This window comes from Lutzomyia longipalpis, chromosome 4 (assembly GCF_024334085.1).
Source record: "Lutzomyia longipalpis isolate SR_M1_2022 chromosome 4, ASM2433408v1".
NCBI classification, from domain to species: Eukaryota; Metazoa; Arthropoda; class Insecta; order Diptera; family Psychodidae; genus Lutzomyia; species Lutzomyia longipalpis.
The window spans coordinates 11703648-11729371 of NC_074710.1; the positions used below are offsets into that span (position 1 = coordinate 11703648).

Genomic DNA, 25724 nt, shown 5'->3' on the forward strand with positions numbered 1-25724 from the left:
ATTTTTTTGAGCAATCGCATGTTGAATAAAAGTCCATAAAGCCTCAGTGAAAAGTGGAGAAAAATTGAGTCATTTCGATGGAATAAAATGTGAATCAAATAACTGACGAAAAATGTTGTCTTCCTAGAAGAGATGTGTAACAATAACATTCCCATGGTTAAAAGGAGGGTGTTCGTTCGCAGTGTATTGAAGGAATCCTCTCTAGGAGGGCTGCTAAAAGATCTTCCCTCGTATCTTTTAGCGCTTTTTCTTCTTCACCATTTTTATTGGGAGTCTCGATGTGTTTACAGAACAAAATATTCCATATTCCATTTACATACAGCTCATATAATACTGAAGAAATGATGTTTTTTTAGAAATTTATGAAAAGTTTCATGGAAAAATTCATTAGAATAGTTTTTTTTTCTTTTTCTAAGAAGTTGATTTATTTCTTTATGAATCAGACCTTTAGAGCATCATCCATTCTGAATATTTTATTTAAAAATTTATCAAAATAATTAAAAATTTTGATCTTAAATAACTCTAATTTACTTAACCCCATCGTTGATTTACATAACCCCATATAACTTCAAATAAAAGATTATAGTTTTAATAAAAACTAATTTATCCCTAAATTGATATTGTCTATCGTTGAATTTTAGAATCATTATTAGAGTCTTAAAATATCTGAGAGTTTTTTTTTAAATATGGCGAAAGAACCTGGCGGCCATCTTGAAAGTAACTAAAATCATTTTTCGGCGATACATTCTCTTCAAACTCACCTGGAAAATTAAAAATTGAATAATTTTCCGCAGAATATTTTTTCCAATAAAATGATTAAAGTTCAGACTTAAATTTCAGATTAATTAGAGACTATATAACCTAGAAAAAAAATATCCAAATTCATCTCTTTCAAATTTTCAAACTATCCAGCATTATTTCATGAAATTTTGAAAACATAAACTCTACCGGTTTTCTCCCTGAAAATGTTCGGGAAATGGGGTAATTTCACAATGAATGGCATCCAAGAAAAATATTTATGAAATAAAGGAATGGCGCAAGAGATGAAGGCAGCAAAGGGGGGGAAATGCGTTGTCTGACATGAAGTTAATTAAGAGGAGTAAATAGGCAAAAAAAATCACATTTTTGGAACTCTGTTAACGAACATCTGGTCCAAGAAATCTTCTTCTCTTACCCGACGGTTTCCTCATATACATACCCCAGAATATTCCCACAATGAGGCACCTCTTGTGTTTGCTTTCCGGAAGCGCGCGGTAGCCCCCAATGTCTTGCAAAATGCCTCTCCCAGGAAATACATTAAATAATTTATTTCTGTGATTGCAGAGATGGCGTAATTCAATATCATTTTGAAGCTTTTATAATTGAATTTCTTTTCAAATAAACCAATTTTTTTAATAGAATGCTCGCTTTCTTTGCTTCGGTGTCTTCAATGAAGGGGCATTCATTTTAGCTCAAGAAGGTTCTTTTAGCTGTGACTCTTTCGAAGAAAAGAATAGCACAGCTTCTGTGTACCACCTAAAATGCAATGTTGTCCGATCGGGCTCAAACTTGGGATAAGCACGAATTAGGGTCCCCACATTCCAAAAAACGTATGCTCCAAAAAAAAAATTTTTCCGGCCGTCCGTCCGTCCGTCCGTCCGCCCCGCCGTCCGGAACCTTTTGCTAAATTATAAGAGATCGGTAATAGATAGAGACTTGCGGTAAACGGCAAAGTTTAAATGTTGGGTGGAAGACATCCGATTATGAGGTCAAATCCACCCCCCCCACCCTTCTGTCCGCCATTTTGGATAACCCTAAAATTTTGTTTTGCCGATATCTCAGCCCCTATAATAGCTAGAGGTTTGAAAATTTGATATGTTATAGGGGCCATTAAGACCTTTCCAACGATGCCTCATTTTCGAAAATCGGCCAAGCCGTTTAGTCAATATGGCCGCCACAATTTTTCATCGAAAATCGACCATAACTCGAAAACGGATTGACCGATTTTGATCAATTCGGGCTCAAATGAAAGCTCTCAACAAACCCTACAACTCTCTAGAACATCTGAAGTTTCAAAAGTGACCGCTAGGGGGCCAAAAATCAAAAACAAAATTTTCGATTACTTTTCGATGAATATCTCGGAAACTGCACTATGCATTTTCTTCAAATTTCAGTATGTTATAGTTGACTATATTATCTAGCTCCATGCCAAAAATGAAGAAAATCTATGTCGCCGTTTTCGAGATATAGCCTTCCAAATTTGGCATGTCATATCTCGGGTTCTACAGGTCCGATTTTGATCAACTCAAGCGCAAATAAAAGGTTTCGTGAAGCCCTACAAATGTCTAGAACATTGCAATTTCGAGAAATGACCACAAGAGGCGCTAAAGTCAATATTTTGCATATCCAAAATTTTTAAGTTTAAATATCTCAAAAACTGTACTATGCATTTCGTTAAAATTTCAGTATGTTATAGCTGAGGTCAAGAACTTTCCAACAACAGGCTATTTAAGAAAATCTATGTAGCCGTTCAGGAGATATAAGGGTTTTAATTTTTTATTTAATTAATACGCAAATTCTTAGGCGCCCCGCGAAGCGGGGCGCCTTATATATAAGGTATATAAATATAAATGTAAATGCAAAGTAAAATATAACGGTAAAATATAAATATATATAGCTACATGGTACAGATTAAGGAGAAAAGGGAATGTACATGGTAAGTTTCACTTACGGGCTGTGATTCTTCCTTCAGAGGTCAGTCTAAGTGTGATATTTGATATAAGTTTGATGGTGCAAACTCTGGGGAAGGATGACTCGCGCCACGAATCACAGCCAATGCGCGAGTTAGCCTTCCCCCAGAGTTTGCACCACCAAACTTATATCAAATATCACACTTAGACTGACCTCTGAAGGAAGAATCACAGCCCGTAAGTGAAACTTACCATGTACATTCCCTTTTCTCCTTAATCTGTACCATGTAGCTATATATATTTATATTTTACCGTTATATTTTACTTTGCATTTACATTTATATTTATATACCTTATATATTTGATTTATTTTTCATTTTGTTGATTTAGTTATTTCTAATTAAAGGATTTAAATTTTTTTTAAATTATTTAAACGTTTTTCAACAGGATATTTTTAAAGACACAAAGTACCTATAGTTCGTTAATATTTCAAATAAGTGAAAATACTTGTCGTTCAAAAGGTACTCTACCTTTACCTTTTTAGAAATAAAGGCTTAACTTTCCTAGTTCCTTTTTTTGTGAAGAAAATATTTAAAAATTAAAAGAAAAAACTAAACACAAATTAAGTCCTTAATTTTCCAATATAGTAACCCCCCTTTCGGTACTATCTCCTCTAATACACAGTATGTATGTACACGAGAAAAAAAAACAACGATGAAATTGTATATAATTTGATGGATACGCCACAAGAAAAAAAAGTTCAAGTAAATCGCTCATCTCCCAAAGACAGTGGAAAACATGTGTGTCCTCGTGTAGGAAAAAAACTTCCTCTTTTCTTGATCATTCACCAAAAATCCAATGAAATTCAATACTCTGACTTTTCTACATCATCTTCTCCGTTTCACATGGAGACTCTGCTGCTGCCTTTAAAAATTTACCACCATTCTCTGCATTTTTACTTTTTGACTTCACGAGAAATTCACTGTGTTGCTCCTTCGTTCCCCAGAAATGCATTCGAAGAGTAATTTCCATAAATGTGATGTGAAAAGAAGTTTTTGGGAAGACTCTGTTGTATTTAAATTTTCTCAAGGCGCCTCGAGGCGCTTAACGGCTCCGAGATTTTGGGTGCAAAATTTCCGTCTTTTGTCAAAAAAAAATCCGATTATGGCAGTGGGAGGTACACCCAAAATTTCACAGCTTCAGGTACACAAACAAACCCATCATAAAGCTTTACTTTAGAGTCATGCCGAAGGTATATATTGTAATGTGGATGTGTCATAGAAGGTACACCAACTGCAGGAACACTGTTTGCCATTGGCACGAGGAATTCCCCGTGGAAATTCCCAGCAGAAAAAAGCAGCATATGTTGCATTAGAAAGGTTCATTTATTTATTTGAAAAAAAAAAGAAGCAAAAATGTCCTTGTAAGGGAGTTTAAGGTTTTGCCTTGAGAAATCATCTTAAAGGGTGGGAGAGAATTAAAGAAAATTTTTTCAAAAGAGCGTAAAATACGAAAGTTTAAAAGATTAATTGAAGGATCAAAATCAGGGATATAGCCAGAAAATAAAGGACGAATTCTTAGAGAAGAAACCTTTCAGACGTTTTTCAGAATTCGCTTGAAATCTTGAAATTTATACACAAAATTCAAAGATTTCAAGGGTTTCTTGGTCGCTGAATAAGGCCAATGATTGTTGCATCAAAATTAGCAGCGTTTTTTGTATAATTCTAACGTTTGACATACATATCTCCTTCAACTGTTTAATATTTCTTTTCAACGTTTAACGTTTCTTTTCTGATATTTGACGTTTGTTTTAAAACGTCTGACATATTTTCTAAAGCTTGACATTTCTTTTTAAACATTTGACCTTTAATTTCGAGCATTGAACATTATTTTCTGATTTTTGATGTTTCTTTTTCTTACGTTAGATAATTATTTTCAATATTTGACGTTTAATTAAAAGAAAATTATATGCGAAACTTTAGACAATTCCTATATAAAATTATTGTAAGAGCTTTTTTTCTGCAAAATAAACATGATTTTTTTTTACTTTATTTTCCAAGATTGCGTGGAAAATTCGTGGTAAAAGGAACAGCAATAAAAATGTTAAATTTCTGGTATCGAATAACGCGCAGTGGCGCAAACACGTGTTTTACGAAATCCCCGAAATTTGTCACACTCACAGTATTGCTGAGCTGATGAAAGGGCACCGAAGAACTTTCTCGTGATTTTTCTTTTACCCTTTTCCGTAGCTTCTTCTTCCAACTAAAATGACTCCGGGGGTACAATAATTCATCTTTAATTGTGGTAAAAATGACACAGAAACACACAAAAGACATCCCCGAAGAGTGCAAGAAAAAATTATATATGAAACTGCGGCAACTGCTGTGGGTAAAGGGGGAAGGAGATGACGGAGAGGGGGCGGGGGAGGAAAGTAAGTTGAGAAAAATGAAAAACCTTTCTGGTTGGGAGAGAGAACATCAAAGTCATAAATCACTTTTGATGATCACATCGCAGTTTTTGTTTAGTCTCTCTTTTCTCGTTTCGTTAGTTTTCTCGTGCATTTACTCAAACACCATACATATATAATGCGAGATATATAGCAATGGGAAAGCTGAGGGGATTTTCCAGGAAAATCTGTTTATATCGCATTGCTATATCACACGATTAAACTGGAATATATTTTTTCTCTCACATCATTCACACAGTTGAGCTAATTTGATTAGGCCGCCAATGAAATATCCCACACAAATGAAGAAAAAAAATACAAAATTAATAATCTTATTAGTTTATACTTTGGTGGATAAATTTATCATCTCTGGTAAATGAAAGAAGAGTCCCTAAATTAAAAATCTTTGAGGTGTTTTTCTTTATATTTTTCTCAATAAAATTTAAAATAAAAAATCCTTTCCAAGTGGTGTCGGAAAGAGATTTATTTATCACCCAGAAAAGTCATCTCTTCCCCAGAATTTCCTCTAATTGATATGAATGATCACGTGGACGCAGAGATGCTTTCTTTACGATGATGCTAATTCAGTGGGAAATTCATGGCACAACACGAAGTGTCGTTGTGAATGAAAGTATGAGGAACTTCACAATGAATTAGTCAAATCACATCGGGGAGGAAAATGCGTCCAAAAGGCAGAAATATCTCTCTCTCTGCCGTGTTGGGTGAGAGAATGTCATAAAAGTCTCCTCATAATTTTTGTTCTGAAAGTGATGAAAATGATGTAATTGCCAAGTAAGTGAGTTAGATCAAAGGACGAACAGGGAAAGCTTGCAGGGAAATTGCAATGGAATTCTACATATTTTTCTGAAAATTTCACAAAAGATTTATTGATGAAAAAATTCTCTCCTCCTTTCGCGAATGGATAGGTGAGAAAAATCCTGATTATGTATTATTGTGATGGAGACGCCTGGTTGTTTCACATAGACGTTATTATGACTCAGAGTTTGATGGAGACGCCTGGTTTATTGCAAGAAATTCTAAATTCTCATTGACTTCTTTGCGATAATTTTTTTTCTATAGTTAATTGAGATTTCGAGGTAGAGTTTTAACTTGGGTGAATAGGATCAACCAGGTTGGAAAAGAAAAAGGATTTCCTTCAATTTCTAATATAGGAAAAATCATCAATCAATCATTAATAAGAATGCTCAATGCTTTTAATTTTAACCCTTGGAGGATCGATGTTACTAACCTCAAAACTTTGTCTTTAATTTTTTTTTAAATCCTTGGAAACCTTGAAAAAGATTTTCTTTTAGAGAAAAAATAAAGGTCAAAATTTTGAGGTTAGAAAAATCAATCTTTCATTGGGTTAAAAAATAAAATGTTTTCTAGCTAAATAGAAAACTTTTTTCAATTCAATAGATTCAAATTCTGTGACGATTTAGAAAAAAAAATTATTGGCCACGGTGGCCAGAAAAATCCCCCAAAGGTTTAAGCGACAAAACGCACAAAAGTGACGTCATTGATTGAATTTTTAAATAAATCTTTACCCGCTCATCTGAGCATATCCTAATGAAAGATGGGAAATTGTTGCTCAATTACTTATCTTTGCTTTATGATCATTATATTGAATTAATAAATAAAATCTATTTATTAGGTCCTATTCAGTGACCAATAAATTCTTCAAATTTTTAAAATTTTGTACTGATATTTCAAGATTTCAAGGATTTCTTGGTTGCTGAGTACGACCCATTATTAAGTTTATTTAAAAGAATTTTCTCGAACTATTAGGTGTCTCAATTTAACCCTTTTCTTGCCTTTATCTATTCACCCCAATTGATGACATTTTTCCTACATAGGAATTGATTCTTCTGGCATTCTTCGCGCAAAGTTTTGCCATGCCTTTACGGGCGGGGGGGGGGGGGGGGAGGGGGGCTTCGTCGTCACAGCAAAAACACTAAAATGTTATTTCGAGATGAAGATATTAAGACACAAAATGGCCATTGAGAAGCAAAAGCACGGAAGATGCCGAAGATTTGTTGTGTTATGCACAATAAAACAGTCATTAGTGTCAGTTTTAATGCTCAACCCGTAATACAATGTGATCTGCTTTGAATTAAGCCTCTATGTGTGCCTCCCCGGTGGAAAATATTGAATAAAATTTTCTTCAACGGCACCAAAATGGTGTGGTGGATGATGATGAAAGATCGTCAGGATCTCTTTGCGCATCTCTCTCTCTTTTTGGGAAAAGCTCCCAAGCGGGTGGTATATTTATTTTGCGCAAAAAGGGATGATTTCTTGGAAAAACTCTTCAAGAAAAAAGATCCTTTTGCAATAAAGAAGCGGTCTTCTCTTGAAACAGTGATGCTGAATGTGAGCGGAAAAAAAGATCTTTTAGGTTTTTTTCGCATAAAAATTCCCAAATACAAAACACTTGTCTTTGGTTTTTGTTTTTGCTCATTTTTTAGCTTTCTTTCTTTTGCTTTATAATTGCTCCATATCCTGAGTTGATGCCACCAAGCGTTGAAGATTTTTCTTATATGACTATGGAGGGGTTTTTTTGCGCACACCACTCTCTCGATGCCAAACGAAGAAGATCACGGAGGGAAGATCACTTCACAGAGATCACCCGAAAAATTGCCACGGAGCTTGTCTTCTATTTTTTTTTCGTTCCTCCTCGAAGTGACGAGGAAAAATTATACATATGCAAACAACTGTCTCCCTGAAAAAAAAATGGAGAAAAAAGTATTCCCTATCCCGATTCTTTTGCACTTTTCTCGACGCTCCAGTGACTTTTCTTCAGTGGCTTGTGACGCCAATATTCCCTCTTTGGTGTGCGTATATGAGCTTGTCTTGCCTGCTTTCCCATAAAATCTGCAGGCCGGAAATTTTTTATTTTATAATAGACACGCAGAGAAAAACCAAAATGGGGAGGATTTCTCAGAAGCACAAAGGGGACAAACACGGCAGGAAGAAAGGATTTTTCTTTTTAATTTCTTACAATATTTCTTTTATTTTATACACATTTTCCTTATCACCACATTGTGACTTTTATTTCTTAAAGATAGTGTTCTATTTTACAGAATATAAACATTTTTTTTTAATGAGAATTTGAGTGCAAAAGTTTCATTACGAGGAGTTTTTTTTATAGTCCGAAAAAAGGTAATTTTAAGGGTCTTATGTAGTTGGGAGCTTTAGCAAAACAGGCTTACTTTTCCAACTAAAGAGCATAAGGTTAGCGACTAATGTTCTTAATGTTCTTTAGAAAGTATTTGTATAAAATTTAAAGATTCTAACTACAAAAAATGAGTTCGTTTTGCTTCCAAAAATTTTTATTACATTTCCCGATCTTTGATTTATGAGAGAGCCAAGTTAAATCAAGTTATCGTTTATACTAAATTCTTCCGTTTCCGTCATTGAGATCTGTAGGTACTACAGTGAAAATTGAAGAATATTTTATTGTTTTGCTAAAACAAAACTTGAGGTCTTAATTTGAGTAAAAAGTTTTCCTTTAATTTGGTGTTTTTTTCTTTCTATAAATTATCAATAGCGTCCTTTTCGCTGTATACTGTACTACCTTTTTACTAAAATTAATATATTGATTCGAGTTTTTTTTTTTGGTTAAGAGAATTTATTACAAGTACGCAAGACAAATTGGTTTTCAATTTGACATTAATTTGAGGAGAAGAAAGAGAAGAAAAATCTCCATGAAAAGAAAATAATAATTTGAAGAAAAGCTCTAGTATCACGTAAATAGATATTGCTGGGAAATATGATACTTTTAACATTTTTCAAGATGGCCACCAGATTTTTTCACCACCTCTGACTCAAAAAATGTGCTTTAATGCATTATTAATCGATTTGGTGAAGAAAAATTTAACCAAACAATACTAAATATGGGGCTGAAAAACCCCATTATGGAAAAAAGAAGATGGCGGCCATTTTGAAAATACATCAGGATAATTACCTGATAATTTTACCTTTTTCTAAACCATTGAGTATTTTTTCCCTACTCTTCCCTAAAATTATTGAATTGCTTATTTTAATTTAATCAATTAGTTGTGTTTCTTATATACACAGCTTTTATGTAATGAGTTTTGAATTGTACTTTTATGAAAATCAAAGTTCGATAAAATGTTCAAAAAAAAATTAGGAGAGATCTTAAACGTTTCATAGAACCTTAAGCTTTACTCCAAACTTGACTTCAAAAAATCTTCAACTTTTATTTAAAAAAAAAAACCTGCTAGACTTCCACGTATGTATATCACGGAAAATTATCCTTAATTTTTTATATATTTTAAATTAAAAAATCCGCGATCAAACTTCCTACAAATGCATCAAATTCTCTTTAAAAAATAAACCGATATTTTCTAACAAATATGTATAATATTCATTTTTGTACAGTTATTATTTATAATATATTTTAGAAGACTTCTCCTATATAATACCTACATACCTACATTTGCAATCTTAATCCTAAAACTATGACTTTGTGAATATATTTTGTGTAATCGGAATGATTTTCTTTAATTCTAAGTAAGTTTTTATTTTAAATAAAAAGTAAAAGCTTTTTATTGAAGCTTTCTTATAATAATAAAAAATCCTGGGATCCTTGAAAAATTAAACATAAATTTTCTTACGTTATCATCTTTTGAAGCTTCCAATGACATCCAGGATTAGGTTGTAGCATCTTGAAGAATTGATGCAAAAATTCAATAATTCCCGACGGCTGCTGTACACTGAACCACATCCATTTATCACTCATTCACTGTTTTTCACGCACGCGAAATTTTTTAACGTTTTTTTTTGTTTTTTTCCTTTGTTTGGATTTTTCTTTGGATGGTTTACATTTTTCCTTGATTCCAATCACAGTCCATCCGCCACACACTGAACATTAAACTGAGTTTTTCATGGGCAATCACCCCACTATTTGCTCCATCGGCCCCACTAAAGACTGGCTTAAGTCCTTCGGTGGACTGTGCTGTACTTCCCTGATTAATCCTCTCCTCCAGTGTCCGCAGGCAGATCTCCTTGTTGGAGAGAATTTTAAAAAGGAACTCGATGTACCTGAAAAAGGAGGTGGAAAGATTTATTTATTTATTTTTGTGGCGCACAACCTGCCACACATTTGGGCACGCAAAAATACGGGAAAACCCCGTAGAGAAATTCTTTTTTTTTCCTATTTCTTGCACGAAAGGTGCGAAGGGTAGAGGTCAGGTAGAGACGGTAAAGTATATATTCAAAAGATGTGAGAAAACCAATAAATCAGAGGGTCAAAGGGATTTCCAGAGCGGAATTCCCATCAGATGCTGCACAGAGGTGGGAATTTCGAGACTTTTCTGAACCACAAAATGTTTTTAAAAAAATTCCTAAAAACTTTCAAAGTTTCTAAGAAAATTGGAAAATTATAAAAAAAAATAAGTTACTCACTTTGCTGCTAATTTGAGGGTTTGAATTTTGCTCAGCTTATCGCTTGGCATTGTTGGAATGATCTTACGTAGTGAGGCGAAGGCTTCATTAAGATTTTGTGTCCTCTGGCGCTCCCTCACATTCGCCATGACCCTCTGGGTTTGGAGTTCAGCAAAGCTCGACTCCTTTGTGGGTTTCTTCCGTCTTCGGGGCTTTCGTGACCGCTTCCCAGACGATGAACTTCCGCACATTGAGGTTTTGCTGTCTGTTGACTTTGTTTCAAGCTCATCTTCCGCCTCCAGCATTGGTAGATCGAATCCCTCCACGGCGGGTGATTTGCCATCCTGCAGGATTTCCTTCATTGTGAATGGCATTTCCGTTTGGTAGTAATCCTGTGTGGGGTAGTACTTTGGTTCGTAGGATCCATCCATAAATTGCCCTGATTGCCCATCTGGCGCATCGTAGCGTGTCCTCTTGATGGGTCTGTAGGTATCCTGGAAGGAATCTTCGCAGCTCTCGCGACGTTTTCGCGTTGCAATGGGTGGTAGGACTGTAGGAATGGCGGATAAGTCGGGATTTTCACTTCGTACAAATTGATATTCACACGGAGGAGCCCCATCGAAGAGGGTGGGCATGTAGTTGTTCTCCTTGTCCGGATACGGTGGCCCCCGGAGAATTTCCTCCCCATCATATTCGGAAACTTCCATTTTAATTGGTTGCGGGAAAGGTCCATCGGGATAGCCCATTTGTCCCGGTGATATATACTGTGGCTGATGATGGATGTTAACTTGGTGATCGTGACTAATGTCCAAGATGACTTTGGGTGAGAAAGCACGCGTGTGTGCCATCACGCACAGATCATCACACAGAGATGCCCGACGCACAACTGAAGGATGCTGCCACATACCCATTCCGAATATCCACGAAGTCTCCTCTTCCCACCGCCAACAGTTACAACCCACAACACTCTCAGGGAAATGTGCGCACAACTCCGGGAATTTTCCCCTAAACCCAAATGCGGAAAGATCTCATTGGATCGTGGGAGGAACGCCCAAAACTTCTCCGCTCACGAAGAGAAAAAAAAAACGATCTTTGCATGCTGAAATAATTAAATATCTCTCAGCAGCAAAAGTATGTGCATAAAGACAAATTTTTACAACTTCCGCTGATGGTTTGGTTGATCGTTAAATTCCTCTCATTGCACCAAACATCATGATCGAGCATTTTTTTTTTGCAAAATGCAGAATTTTTCTTACGATCCTGTTAGATTCAAAGAAGAATTTTAAGAAGCTCTCTTTTAGTTAAACAAAATAGGAGGAGTTTGTTCTTCTAGGAAAAATAAATGGAAGAATGAGGTGATCGTACAACGATCTTTTCTATTTTGAAAAATGCATTGGAAATGCAATTTGCCTAACTTATGGCGCTAATGTACTATCCATAGTTGTCTATGTTACCAACTGAATTTTGCAGTCTTTTGTATAAAGCTTTGGATTATAGGGGAAAGTGTCAAAGCAAAGAGTTTATTTATTTAATTTAAATCATGATTTTAACTGAAGTTGCGGCAGTGATCTGAACTAAAGGGACAGCAAGGAGCAAAACTGAATAGACTCCTTCGTGTGTACGTAATAAATGGGAAATCAAAACAAAATTCAAATTATTTCTACATTATCGTATTTATATATTGTAAAATCAACATGTACACAAGAGATTCTAAAAAATATATAAAAATAATATCAATTTATACATAAAGTATAGGACAAATATCTTACATAAAATATAATTCTTTTTAAATAAAATACATTGAAGATTTGTAGATTTTTTTTTATAGAATAATGGAACTGTCCGTTTTTTATTATTCGTTTTAAAGAATACAAAAAAGAATTTAACAGTGAAGCTGATTCTATGTACCTAATGATCTTTTTGAAAAATACGTTTCGGACGAGAAAAAGCTAAAAATATTCCTCTTTTTAAATATAATTAGTTTAAAAAAAATCAGATGGATTTTTTTGAATATCAGGCTCTCTAAATTAGTTTTCATAAAGATTTGTAAAAAAAAAAAAATAACCTCAGTGCTATAATATTTTATCGCCCTGAAAGATAGTCCAATAATAAGGAAACTTTAGAACTATTACCAGCGATTTTTGAGTTCATTTTGAATAAAAACAAATCTTTAATTCTCAAATAAGCTTTAATGGAAATTTTTAATTTTTCTTTTTTCTTGGAAATATTTTTTACTCATTAATCTTATTTACAAATTGGAAATTTTAATTTATTGAATAATTTATTCTTGTAATTACCATCATGGTGTGGTTGTCCATTTCATTTTAATAAACCTGTCACCATCAAATTTTAGTGAAAAATTAAAAGTTTTTTGACTTTTTACGCGTTTTTCATCTCGTAAAAGATTTTATTTGTTTAATGCGTATTTTTCAAAGAACTCATCATACATACAAATGTGAATAGACTCCTTTACTACATTCACAGTGGTACAAATATAATCACGACAAAGAATAAACAATTTGAAAAATATTCAGAATTTTCAAATTTTTATTTTCAGTTCCATTACTTTTGCACAAAAAAGAACATCTGCATTACAGGTTGCGTATAAATTTCAATAAAAAGAAGTATGTTCTACCTAATTAATCTCATGAATTAAAAATTATGATCCGATTTTTTTTTGTTGTTTGACCAAATTATTACTTAACCGATTTATTGCAATTAATTATTCTCCACGAGAGATTTGTCTGCGTATGGAAAAATCAATCAATCTCGTTGATTTTTTTTCTAATATAATATGCGATGGTTAAACCGCTGATGTTGTGTGTTATGTATCTTTTTCAACACCCTTGGCAATGTTGAAAAAAAAAAGAAAAAGGTAAAACAATATCGTGAGGGCAATTACCAGAAGCACTCTCAGAAATCATCAAAGATCAAAAAATAATACATTATATTGCAAAATGAGCGCTATGAAAAAGCTTTTTTACACTGTGCGCGTCTCAAAAGGTGAGTTAAGCAAAGTCAAAGAAAAAAAAACGATCCTCAAATTGAGACGTGTATTTTAATTAGATTAATTTATCTCTCTGATGGGTTTATGAGTGAGAAGCTTTCCAATTTTAGTGCCAAAAAAAAAGCTCTCAGCTTAATCACCTTTTTACGTTCTTCGTGTCTTTTTTTAACGCCTCATCGATAAATTTATTATTCATATTGAATTTTTCATCAGGGCAATTAATTAATTTAAAAAATATCACAAGGCAGCTTTAAAAAGGTATTTATATCGCGTCTCTATTTACATTAATACCAAAGAAAAAAATTAAAGGAAAAGAGTTATATTTCTATATATAATTTTCTTTTTTTAAATTAAATATAATATTAATTGGAATTAGAAAGGAGTTTCATGGGAAAATTCTCATTTTAGCACCATATTTTATTTACTTATTTATTTAGGAAAATAGTAAATCATATTTTTTCTTTTCATACAAAATTTTATATGTATGTACCTCCAATGTGTAACATCACAGGGCTACCCAAAGAAAGTGCAATGATTTTAAAGTATTTTTTTATATTGAAGACCTTTTTTTTTAGTTTGAATAAGAACAAATAATGGAATATAAGATGTGGCTTAATTCGGTCATTTTTTTTAGTTTTCTGTTCCTAAAATCTTTTTTTTTAAATGTTGTAAATTTTTTTAAAAAATATTTCAAATATTTTAAATCGTCTACAAAAGTTATTCCTGAACCAATATTCTTTTAATTTCTTGTGAAAAGTTCTCAAACTGAATCTATTCGACATTTATTGGAATAAATAAGGCATTTATGCTATTATTTGCATTCAAAGTAAAGAACGGTTATTACATTTAAATAAAATTGGCAGATTTTGACAATTTATTTGTGGAATTTGAAGAGCTTTTCTATCGATTGACATTTCTCTTCTAACATTTGACATTTATTCTCTCGTTTGGGAGGTTTTTTCTTCGAATGTTTCACATCTTTTCCTAACATTTAACACTCGAAGGATACAAATTTCTAACCTCAAACTTTCACCTTAAAATTCCATCTTAGGGAAAACGTTTTTCCAGATTTTCTTTCGACAAATTTGCAGTAATAAGATAAGTTGGATAGATTTTATACCTTAACGGTTCAAAAAAGTCGAATTGGCAGCAATTACCAGTTTTATTCTCAATGTGTTAAGGTTAATTTTACTTCTCAAACGTTTGACGTTTCTTTTCTTCAATAACAATTTATTTTGAGACATTTGATACTCTTATGTCACTTTTAGGGTTTCTATTTCAAGACGTTTAACATTTAATGGGTCGTATTCTGCAACTAAGAAATCTTTGAAATCAGTGAAATTTCAAAACAAAGTTAAAAGGATTTCAATGATTTCTTTATTGCAGAATAGGACTGAATGTTTGACATTCAATAGTTTTTCATTCTAACGTTTGACGTTTCTTTTCTAACATTAAATGTTTTTTAATCCAGTTTTTGTGTAGGTATGGCTTATTATTTTGATTATTCCATCAGTTTTTTTCATTGCAAACTCTTTTGGTGAGCCCTGTGTGTGCATGTTAAAGGAGAGGTAACATGAGATTGACTTAAAATCGTAAATTGAATAATAATAATATTTAATTGGGAATTAGAGTTTGTTCAAGTCGAGGACATTTTACCCATAAATCGAACTGTATACATTTAATTGAAATATATTATTTCATATTTTATCTATTAAACATTCGCATTAACTAGTGAGATTTATTGCATTCAACAATATTAAATTCCACGGCGTATTCAACCAATTTGTCGTTCTGCTAAATTATTTTTTCTCTCTCTCTCCCTCATTTTTTCCACTCTTCTCTCGCTATTTTTGGGAGAGAAAATTGATATAATAAAACATTAGTTAATCCACTTAATTTCAAGTACAACCTCCCATTTACTTGAATTAATTGGACGTTATATTTTATTGCTTCTCCAAACTGAGATTTTATTAATTAATACGACTTAATACGGCAATATAAAAATTAAATAGGATCTTATAAGATTATACGATTATTAGATTGAGTTTCAAAGTAAAGGAGAAAAAAATATTGCAACTAGTGTTTCTTGCTCTATTAAAAAAAAACCTACCTACACTTATAAAATAAAATACGACATGAAAAAAAAGGTTTCACTACGAGAAAAAAAATGAAAAGATTTCTTACAAATCATTGGAGAGTTTATCGCGAGATTATTCAATTATAAAAAAAAGGAATATTTTTCCGTGTATAAAAAACTGACCATAAGATTTCACTGGTTTAAAAAAAATATTGCATTTCTTCACTCTATCTCTTTCACACTTTCGCTCTCTCTCTCTAAATAAATAATTTATTGTACAATTCATTACTGGCCCCATAAACTGGCTTAAATATTATGCGAATTTATTATTCATTTCTTTTTCTTATTATTTCATTATACCATCATCACTCAATAAAATCAATTAGATTCTTCTCAATTTTGCAGCAAATACTTTGTCTTTGAGTGGTGTTCATAAAAAAAAATCATAAAACATAAAACATGTAAAGAAATAATTTAAATTAATGCCCCATGTAACCATTTTGTCTTGATCATTTTTTTTTTAAGTAAATCAATGAGAGATTGTCAAGCCAAATGCAACATCTGGCACATCAGACACAAAATTAACAATCTTAATTATAATATAAATTGGGATTTTTACATTGCATGCGTACTGGCTCTCCAAAACTGCCCCATGTTGTGGTAGGGACCTTGATATTGTCCCCTTCGGAATGGCACACTTCCTGCAAATCTCTTTTATTCCCACACACACGATCACTTCTATCTGGGTATCGCATCTAAGATCTGTACCCCGGCAGTCAAAACATGGCAGACAAATTAGCCATCAGATGAACGTAGAGATTTGCAGTGAAGGAGCTAAAGAAACAAACAAAAAAAAAAAGAGTGGCTGTGCGAAGAAGTCTGCGCAACAACCGCGGTGGCAAGAAAATCACACGGTAGACCCGGGTTAGTGGCGTCGCATGTGCAGGGCCAGGTGATCTGAGCGACTGAAGGAGCGGGTGCACATCTTGCAGCAGAATGGCCGGAGACCCGTGTGCTTCCGGTAGTGGCGCGTGAGTTCGTCTGACCTCGCAAAGCGCCACACGCAGCCCTCCCACGTGCAGACATACGGTTTCTCACCTGAAAAAAGAATAAATAAATGCACCAACGGACCATTATATTGCATGAAAGTTATTTTATGTGCTCTATTGAGAGAGAACGGGGGAGGTACATATACATATATTTATGTTTAATATGTCCAAGTGGGTGGGATCTGGAAACTTATTTGTCTGTTACTCTTGTTAACTTCACAGCCTTCAAAGCAGAATTATTTTTTAAACTACAGCAGTAATAGCTTGTTAATCCTGAGACTCACTGGCAGTTGCTGCCAAATGAGAAAATTCACTGTTAAAAATAAAAGGAATATTATTGTATTGATATTAAATGAGTTTTTCATAATTTAATTGTTTTTCAAAATTAGAAATGCGTAAAAATAAACGTAAATTAGGCCAAAGAAGACGTTCTGACTGAGAAATGTTATTTGAGAATATTTCTATGTTTCACGTGGGCGCGATAGGGTTAAGAGTAAAGCTTGTGAATGAATTAAGTTTTTTTTTATTTTAGTAATTCGGCAGAGGAGCTTTAAAGAAAAAAAATATTCTTAACCCGGATTTGCCCATCATACTTTGTGCGGAATTCACTACTCAGTCGGGTTTAAAATTTTAAGTTGACTTTTAAGTCGATCTTAAAGTTTTGAGTCAGTTTTTTTAAGCCTAACTTAAAATTTTTAAAATAAAATTGAAAAAAATAAAAAGAAATAAACTAAAATATAATTAAATAATAAAAAATTAAATAAAATAAAGGACATAATTCACTACTCAGTCAGGCTTAAAATTTTAAGTCAGTTTTGGAAAAGCTTTTTGAAGATTCTGATATTTCAGAACAAGTTAGCAATGCAAGTGTTTTCTTAATTGCTATAATAAAGTTTTTTTTTTAATTCATTAAATAAAAGAGTTATATTTGAAGAACTTGAAATGCTTCTAAAAGAAAAGTCAAAAGAATCTCGAAAGTTCGGTTTTTGCATTATATTTTTTTAAGTTTCTAAGATCAGTTATTTTTTTCTAACTTATGATTTAGTTTTGAATTAAAAAAAATACAATTTGTCCTATTCAGTAAATTGATACAAAAATTTCAACGATTTCAAGGATTTCTTGGTCGCAAAATACGTCCCAATACCTATATGTTTACTCTGCTCTAAAGCTAATTAGCTTATCTTTTAAATTTTTAGAAGAATTGTTTTCCATAAAAAAAATTTCAAAATTCTTGGTTTAGTCTTTCAACACAAAAAAAGTTTTAAAGTTTTCTTCAGGTAGAACGTCGATTAAACAGAGAAAAGAACAAAATTTCATCCCAATTGTTAATCAATCAACTAATGTAGGTATTTGTGTATAGGTAAAAAAAATCTCACCTGTGTGCGTTCTTTTGTGCGCCTTGAGGTGGGAACTCTTCGTGTACACCTTGTCGCATCCATCGGCATCACATTTGTGGATTTTCTTGCTCTTCCCGTACTCCACCCGTGGACCCCCTGAGAGTCTCACGTGACCTTCATTGCGCAGCAGAATACCACTAAGTGCCGCCGAATGCTCACCCTCGGTCACGCAGTGGCTGGGAATTGCGATGTTGTTGTTGGTGCTGCTGCTGTTGTTATTGTTGGAAATCCCACCAGTCAGGGTGGAGTTAAGGTACTTTCGTGATGAGAGACTAATTCATTGACAGAGAGATTGAAGCAACATTGAATAAGGAAAAAAAAATCTTGCAAATTGGGAATAAAAATAATGCGAAACTTACATGTCTTTTGGTCTTTTTGTTCCTAGCAAGTGTGGTGCCAACATCAACGGTGGGGGTGGTCGCTTGAGGTTGTTTGTTCTCGTGGGAGTATCTGGAAATATAGGAAGTTTCAAAAATGTCATTTTTTAGTTTTTGGCTGTGATTTTATTTTGTTTGTAAATTATAATTTGTGATCACGACGAGTAAATAAAAGGAGTTTATTCACTTTTGTTATTTTTGTGATTTCATATATAGAGATAAAATTATCTTGTGGCGTGTTGAAAAGCAGTTTAAGAATAACATAGAAAACTATTTAATTTCCACTGAAATTGAAGAAATAGAAATAATAAATTTTCAAACGTTACAAAAAAAATTAAGCGACAAATATTTAAAAAGAAATTCAGACGAATGTCAAACATTAGAAAAAAATAGAGTCATACGTTAGAGAAGAATTGTCAAACGTTAAGTGTTAAATGTTTGACATATTTAATACATTTGACGTTTGTTTTAACATTTAAACGTCAAATGTTACAAATGTCAAAAGTTTAAAATTTTCATCGAGAAACGTCAGATGTCCGTAAGTAAACGTCAAGTCGCTTTTCAATTCATCTTCAACGTATTCAAATTTAAAAAAAAAAGTCTCAAAAACCGTTTGAAAAGAATTTTTACTACAGTCCTTATTTCTTCATTCTTTTGTTCCTAATTAAAATTCAGTAAATGTTGAGAACGCCCGTCGAAGTTCTCAAGCTTTTCAAGGAATCATCTCAAGTTGCTTGTCCTTACGAATACAAAAGAGAAACAAGTGGATCATTTAGTGAACAAAAAAGCTCTAAATTCAAATTCAAAAGAGACCTGTCAATTAAATCAAACTAACACATAACTGAAACCAATCAAATCAAAGATCAAACTTTTTGAGTGAATATTAAATCAATATTTCCTGGGAAGTTTGTAAACATTTTGTACTCAAGAAGCTAAGCACTATGCAGAGGTAAATCCTTGACAATTAATGCAGACCAAAGTGAAAAAGTCCGCATCTTATAAATGACCTTTTGGCGATGTGAGAAAAAGATCTTTAATAACCGAAATGTCTCTCCTAACTAAGGGTCTTTGTGTTTGCGTGAATACAAAAGTTGATGGGAGTTGAGCATTTATTAAAGAGCGAATGGTGTTGTGTATTTAGCTCTCATGAAGCGGCATAGCATGTAGAAGGAAAAGTTTGCGCATACCACGGGGGGCTCCCCCCGCTAGAGCACATTCCCTTTCCCTCCATCTATCGCGCGTTGTCAAATATGTTGCACGGTGTTGTGCTGAAAAAGTCAAAAAGAGTTGATTTGGGAAATGTAATGAATAGGTTCTCACGATCGGATTGGCGCAAATGGAAGGTGTTTTATGTACATTTCCACCGCTAATGGCTCGACCATGCCTAGTTTGGTTGTTTTTTTTTTTTGCTTCTTTCAATTTAACTATAACATAACAGCCAAAGGTCCATTGAAATGGGTGAGAAAGTTAGATAATCTCCCCCGAACTCCAAGTGACCTGTCTTTTGTCCATTTTGCGCGCATTGTCTCCACCACGACAGAGTTTAGAGCAATCAAAAAACTCCATAGTGACGCATTTTTCACTTTCACAAGGAATTCATCGTGTATATAGCATAAAACACATAGCACAATATGGGGAATTCTCTCGTTAACCTTCAATGGGGATCGTGTGAATTTTTCCATTTTCTTGCACACCCACTGGCGGTGAGGGAAAATATATAATGCACATAAATAATATATAAGTAAATGTATTAAATAAAAACAACTTTCGTGATTCGCGATCGCGATGTTTATTCAATTAAAATTGCATCTCTATCGACCACAAAGCTCCATGAGAGCCAAGTGATTGTGGTCACGCCTTTTCTAGCTTATACATGCACTATCCACCCATCTTTATGGCGACTACACGCGCCTCATTGAGAGATTTTATTAATAATTCAATTGCAGCTAGAAGCCGGATACGGGGAGCTCACTGGCTGTGCTTTTGTATGAAACGCAGGAAATCCTCGATTAACCATCGAGACTAATTGATATAAATGGGAAATATTCTTGCGGTACAATTGTGAGTGAAGATTTTTATTCCTCATCTTCTTGATTGCTCCGTTTTAGTTGCTCTGTGGGAGAATGTTTCCGAGGAAATGGTGGAAAGCTTTTACTTGTCACGGCAAAAAAGAGAATTAATCAAGGATCAAAATTTAAAGACAATAGGATGGGATAAAAACATAGATATAAAGCAAGAACAAGAAATTTTATAACTCTTTATTTCCATGTTAACATTTAGGGGTAACTGGGGCAAAAAGTTAAATCGCAAGGTTCGGAAAATGGACTGAAAATGCATTTTCCCATTGAGATAGAAAGAAATCGTGTGAGACAAAGTTGTAGCCCGAAAAATTTCCTATAAGACAGTCGTCATTATAAAATTAAAATATTTTCTCGGTACATACCAAGGAAAATATACCTATTTCTCAATTAAAATTAACAAGTTGCCCCATGTTCTGTATAATTCATTTCATCCAGTAATCTAGGGTAAAATCTAGGTTAAAATTAATTGCTCCCTTTTTTGAAAAATCATTTAGAATCAATTTTAATGAAACTTTACAAGAAAAAAAGATTTTTACCAGGGATGTAGTCAGAAATCAACTTAAAGGTGCGTTAAGAATACATACATCAAAATAAATTTTAATGATTTAAAAATGGATTAAAAAATGATTAATAACTTGATATCTCTTTTCTAATGTAGCGCCCGACTCACTATCCAGCGAATATTAACCATAGCTCATAGAGTGAGTACCCTTAGATTGGCGGTAACTGTAACGGCTGCCCTTCCCTTGGCAACGGCTTCTGCCCCCAGGTTACAAATCCTCAAATAGGTGAGAGAGAGTACGAGAATCCTCAAGAGAATATAGGAGAGCACTGAGAGAGTAATTATATGAGAGTAGTAAAGAGTGCTGATGTGTGTAGAGAGAGTTAGTCGAAGCTCAGCCTTGTGCGGGAATGGCTGTGCGTGTAAAATGCTCTGTAGTTTAGTTTGAGGACTACGAGGGTTGAGGTTACTAGAGGAGTTGACCAAAGCCCTGTGGCGCCCCCCTATTCAGGGCGCCACACTAATTAGGAGGTTTTATCAATATTTCGTTCAAATACAATTTCATTTTTGACATTTCCTATTTAACGTTTGTCAGTTTTTTCTAAAATTTGACATTTCTGATTTTTTACGCGTCCGACATTTGACGTTTCTCGGCGTTTCTTGTTTAACGTTCTACGCTTTGAAGCTTTTTAAATATAATTTTAAATTTCTTTTGCGTTATATGTATATGTCTAACGTTTGACAGTTCCTGTTACTATTTTACATTTTTTGCAATTCACGTCTCTTTTCAAACGATCTTCTTTTTCAAATTCTTCATTTTCCCTTATACCTGAAAATAATTTCTATTCTACAAATGAATTACCGGGAATATCTAAACTTTTCCAATGTTTTGACACCCAAAAAACCTTCTTGATTACGACTCTGTTCACGGCAAGCAAGAGTTTGAAGGCTTTGTAGCCTTAATAATTTTTATTCAATTTATTGCACAATCTTTTTTTAATCTTGCAAATTGAGCTCAATATTTTTAGACAAGAAATTTGAAGAAGAAATTGATTCTATTTAGACATCAACAAACAACTAACAAAGTATTTCTCGGCGAAGAACTTAAAGTTAGGAATTTTAGAATATAATTAAAATATGTTTTTTCTCTCATCCTTTGAGAATTTTCTTATATTTTCCCATGACATTCATGCGCGAAATTGATTGCACCAGACCATTCAATGACGCGAAGGATCTGCGTGTGAAAATTTCCATATGTATACGGAAAATTCTGAAATCAGAGCTGTTTACGGGGATTGCAACACCGCCATCAATCGCGTCCCATAGTTTAGCAAAAAGCCATAAGAGAAACGACTTAATGTTTGCAAATTCAATGTAATGTTTAACTTAAATGTTAAGATGTCGTTTATAGCATGTTGTAGAATGTTTTTATTCTCTGATTATCATTTTTTGCAAATACCTGGCGTTTCAATTGAAATTTATTTTACAGCCATAATTGCTTTATGATCGTTCTGTTGTAATACATTAAATTGGAGCAAAACTCTATATTGCATTCTATATTTTACATACCAACTTGGGGTCTCTCTCTCTCCTTGTCCCTCAAAAAAAAAAACATTATGCTTCTATGCAGCAACACACATCACTTCTTATGAGTGTGCTCAATTGGAAATTTAATGAGTATGCCAAATCACTAATTTCTCACGATTAGAATATATCCTTCTACATAATATTCCCCACATTTAATTGTACATATAGTATGGTACTACTTTTACTTAACATACATATTATTTGCTTTTGGATTTGAATATTTTGCTATATGTAGCTGCTGGTTTATAGAATGGTGTGTTATGCAGGTTGTAAATGCGATGTTGTATAAAATGTGGAGTGAGATGGTGATCTTGTGCGATTGCAAATGATCACGATGGCTACTTCTATGGGAAAAAAGACGCGCATTCTCCTCTCGCACCATGGTAGTCCCCCTCGAAACATTTTATTGAGACAGAAAGTATCACAAAAACGAGATATTAAATTATGCAATTTGAACAAATAAAACACCATCGTGAGCAACAGAAAATGATCCACCAACTCTCAATATACCTACCAACCACACACAAATAGTATCAATATAAGTGCTGAATACAAATCCGGACCTTAATTGACCACCCACTAAATAAAAAAAAAAACGGGTGATCATTCAAATCTCTTGCCTTTCTGACATCTTTTTTCTTCACAGAATAACATTTTTTTTCATATATACAACACATGATTTCAGAGAGCAATTGTGCGATTAATCATTTAAAGTTCCATCTCGTGGTTAAATGTTTAATTTAGCGATTTATTTTAGCAATTAATCATGTTGGAAGCAAAGAGGTATTGTCCTCTTTGGGATTTATTTAAAAATAAATCAACGAAAATGAAAATTTTGGTTAAAAATTTGCAAATTGATTAAAGGAGTTTAACCATTTTATATGAGACAATCATCACTTATTGGAGGGAAAAAAAACGATATTCGAGCAGAAAATAAAACAATTAGAAATTACTAAAGAAAAAACATCCCATTTTCAATACAGCAAGATCATTTAAGAAAATTTGGAGAATAATTGCTTAAAATTGCGAACAATGAACGTCACTGTTATAGTTTTTTTACCCTACAAGTACCAGTTTCAATGAAAAGTAAAGAATTGTCTATTTAATTTTGTTTCTTTCAAGTAACTTTTAACCAAATGCTTCAAGAGCTTTTTACAATTTTTCATTCATATTCAATTTTTGATATTTGTTTACGCTAGCGTAAATTAATGAAGTGAATCACCCTATCGAGAATTGGTATGCAACGGTCATGAGCTACAGTTAAATTTGTGAATTTTTGAAATTCCTCTTATCAGTTTTTTTTTCTCTCTCTCTATTATCTCCCTTTCGTGATAATCTCTTTTTTCTTTACTTCCACTTTCACTTTCTCCATTATTGTTATTATTTTTTTCAATCAATTTAAGAATTAAAATTTGAAATTTGATAAATTTGAATATAAATAAAATCCGCTGCTCAGTTTAATTCATTGAATCAGGAAGAAATTGTTTTATTTAAAAATTTAAAACCTCAGTGAAATAGAATTGCCCCACTGATCCTGAAATAAGGAGAAATTGGCAGAAGTGCAACTCATTTCAACCACGAGGAAGATCTTCCAGATTTTGGATTTGCCTTTAGATTGCAACAATCCGCGGTTCTTCGAGCCGAAGGGCTCAGATATTAATTAATGTGTTGCATCTATTAAAGGTATGTGACCAGAGGGAAGGATTGGAAGAAGAAGAAGGAACAATCGCTTATCTTATTTATTTCTTTTGGAATCCTTACCTAAGGTACGACAACGGGAAGTTATTTGGGTGGACCACCAGATATTCTATTAATTATTATTTAATTCGGATCTTACCCAAGGTAATCTTTACAATATTTCTAACATTTATTATTTTGTTTTCTAACGTTTTATCGGTCTTTAAAGATTTGCAATTTTAGCATTCTTAGCAACATTTTTAACAAAAATTTTTTTTAATGTATTTGTAAAAAAAATCTTTAACAAAATAATTTATTTTTTAGCAGTTTGACCCGTTTGACCCTATTCTTTTTTTTCAAATTCATTTTCTATTAAAAGAACGAGGTAAATTGTCGCTTCGCTCCAATTTTCCTCGCCCCGCTTCGCGGGGGGTTTTGCGCTTCGCGCAAATTTTAGAGAGAAAAAATTGTGATGATTTATAAGTATGATTGGGCACACCTATCAATCCCAAAGAAAAATTTGCAAAGAAAAGAAATCATTTTCATACAACATTTCCGGCGCCAAATTCAAAAATTCGCAAAAAATACATGACTTTTATATGGGGGCTACCTGAAGGGGGGCTTTGGGGGGAAAATGAATACGGCCACTCGAAACCGCCTGATATAAGGAGCCTCTGTACCAAATTTCATCGCGATCGGTCAAACGGTGTAGATTTGTATAGCCGAACACGACGGAAGATTACCAACAAACAGATCTTTCTTTATTATATCATCATCACTATGGGCTTGTTTAGGAAACATGAGATAGTTTATTTTCCCTTTTTACCATTTTTTAATTTTATTTCAGAAAAATATTGATTAGTTTATTCGTCCCCCGCGACACCCCCAAATTGTATAAGAACAAAGAAGTTCAAGAATAATCCACTAAAGTTCCCATTAACTTTCCCGCCAATTAGCTTCCCGCTAAATATTTTCCCGCCAAATATTTCTCCCGCGAAATATTTATATTGCGACATAAAAACCCACCAACTTCCCACGATAGGGCAAAATGCATCATAAGCAAATCTCGACATTCTGCAAGATATGCATTCTCTATTCCCTTCGCGTCACATCAGAATTGTCCATAAGCAATTCTCCCCACCACTATTTTGTATAAATCCCATGTAAAAATTTGTGTATAAATAGAGTAACTTTATGCAAATAAAATCATTATTAGGACAGCACTCCAACCGTGTACCTCGTCTCTAATAATCACCAAGACTGGCCCCCATGGGCCGGTCTAGAGTTAGCCTTTAGCTCCCAAGTGAACATCCCAGGAAATAATTCTCGTGGAAGTTTGCCCAAGAGTAAAGGTCTAAAAGGTCCCAAGCGGAATCTTCCCAGTAAGGTTCTGCCCAAGACCTGGATAAATCCCAAGGAAAGCTGCCCAAGGACTAGGTCCCCAAGTGA

At 33.5% G+C, this 25724-nt stretch overlaps 1 protein-coding gene across 1 annotated transcript in view; it reads right to left on the reverse strand.

The window, feature by feature from the left end:
* Positions 1-8110: 8110 nt before the first annotated feature.
* Positions 8111-25724, reverse strand: part of LOC129794509 (uncharacterized) — a 57555-nt gene continuing 39941 nt past the window's right edge. Inside the window, exons 4-8 of the mRNA XM_055835261.1 lie at positions 18411-18501; positions 18031-18323; positions 16534-16703; positions 10543-11510; positions 8111-10179 (exon numbers count right to left, since the gene is read on the reverse strand). Of these exons, the coding sequence (XP_055691236.1) occupies positions 9957-10179; positions 10543-11510; positions 16534-16703; positions 18031-18323; positions 18411-18501 (1745 nt within the window). The 3' untranslated portion in view covers positions 8111-9956. The remainder of the gene's footprint in view (positions 10180-10542; positions 11511-16533; positions 16704-18030; positions 18324-18410; positions 18502-25724) is intronic.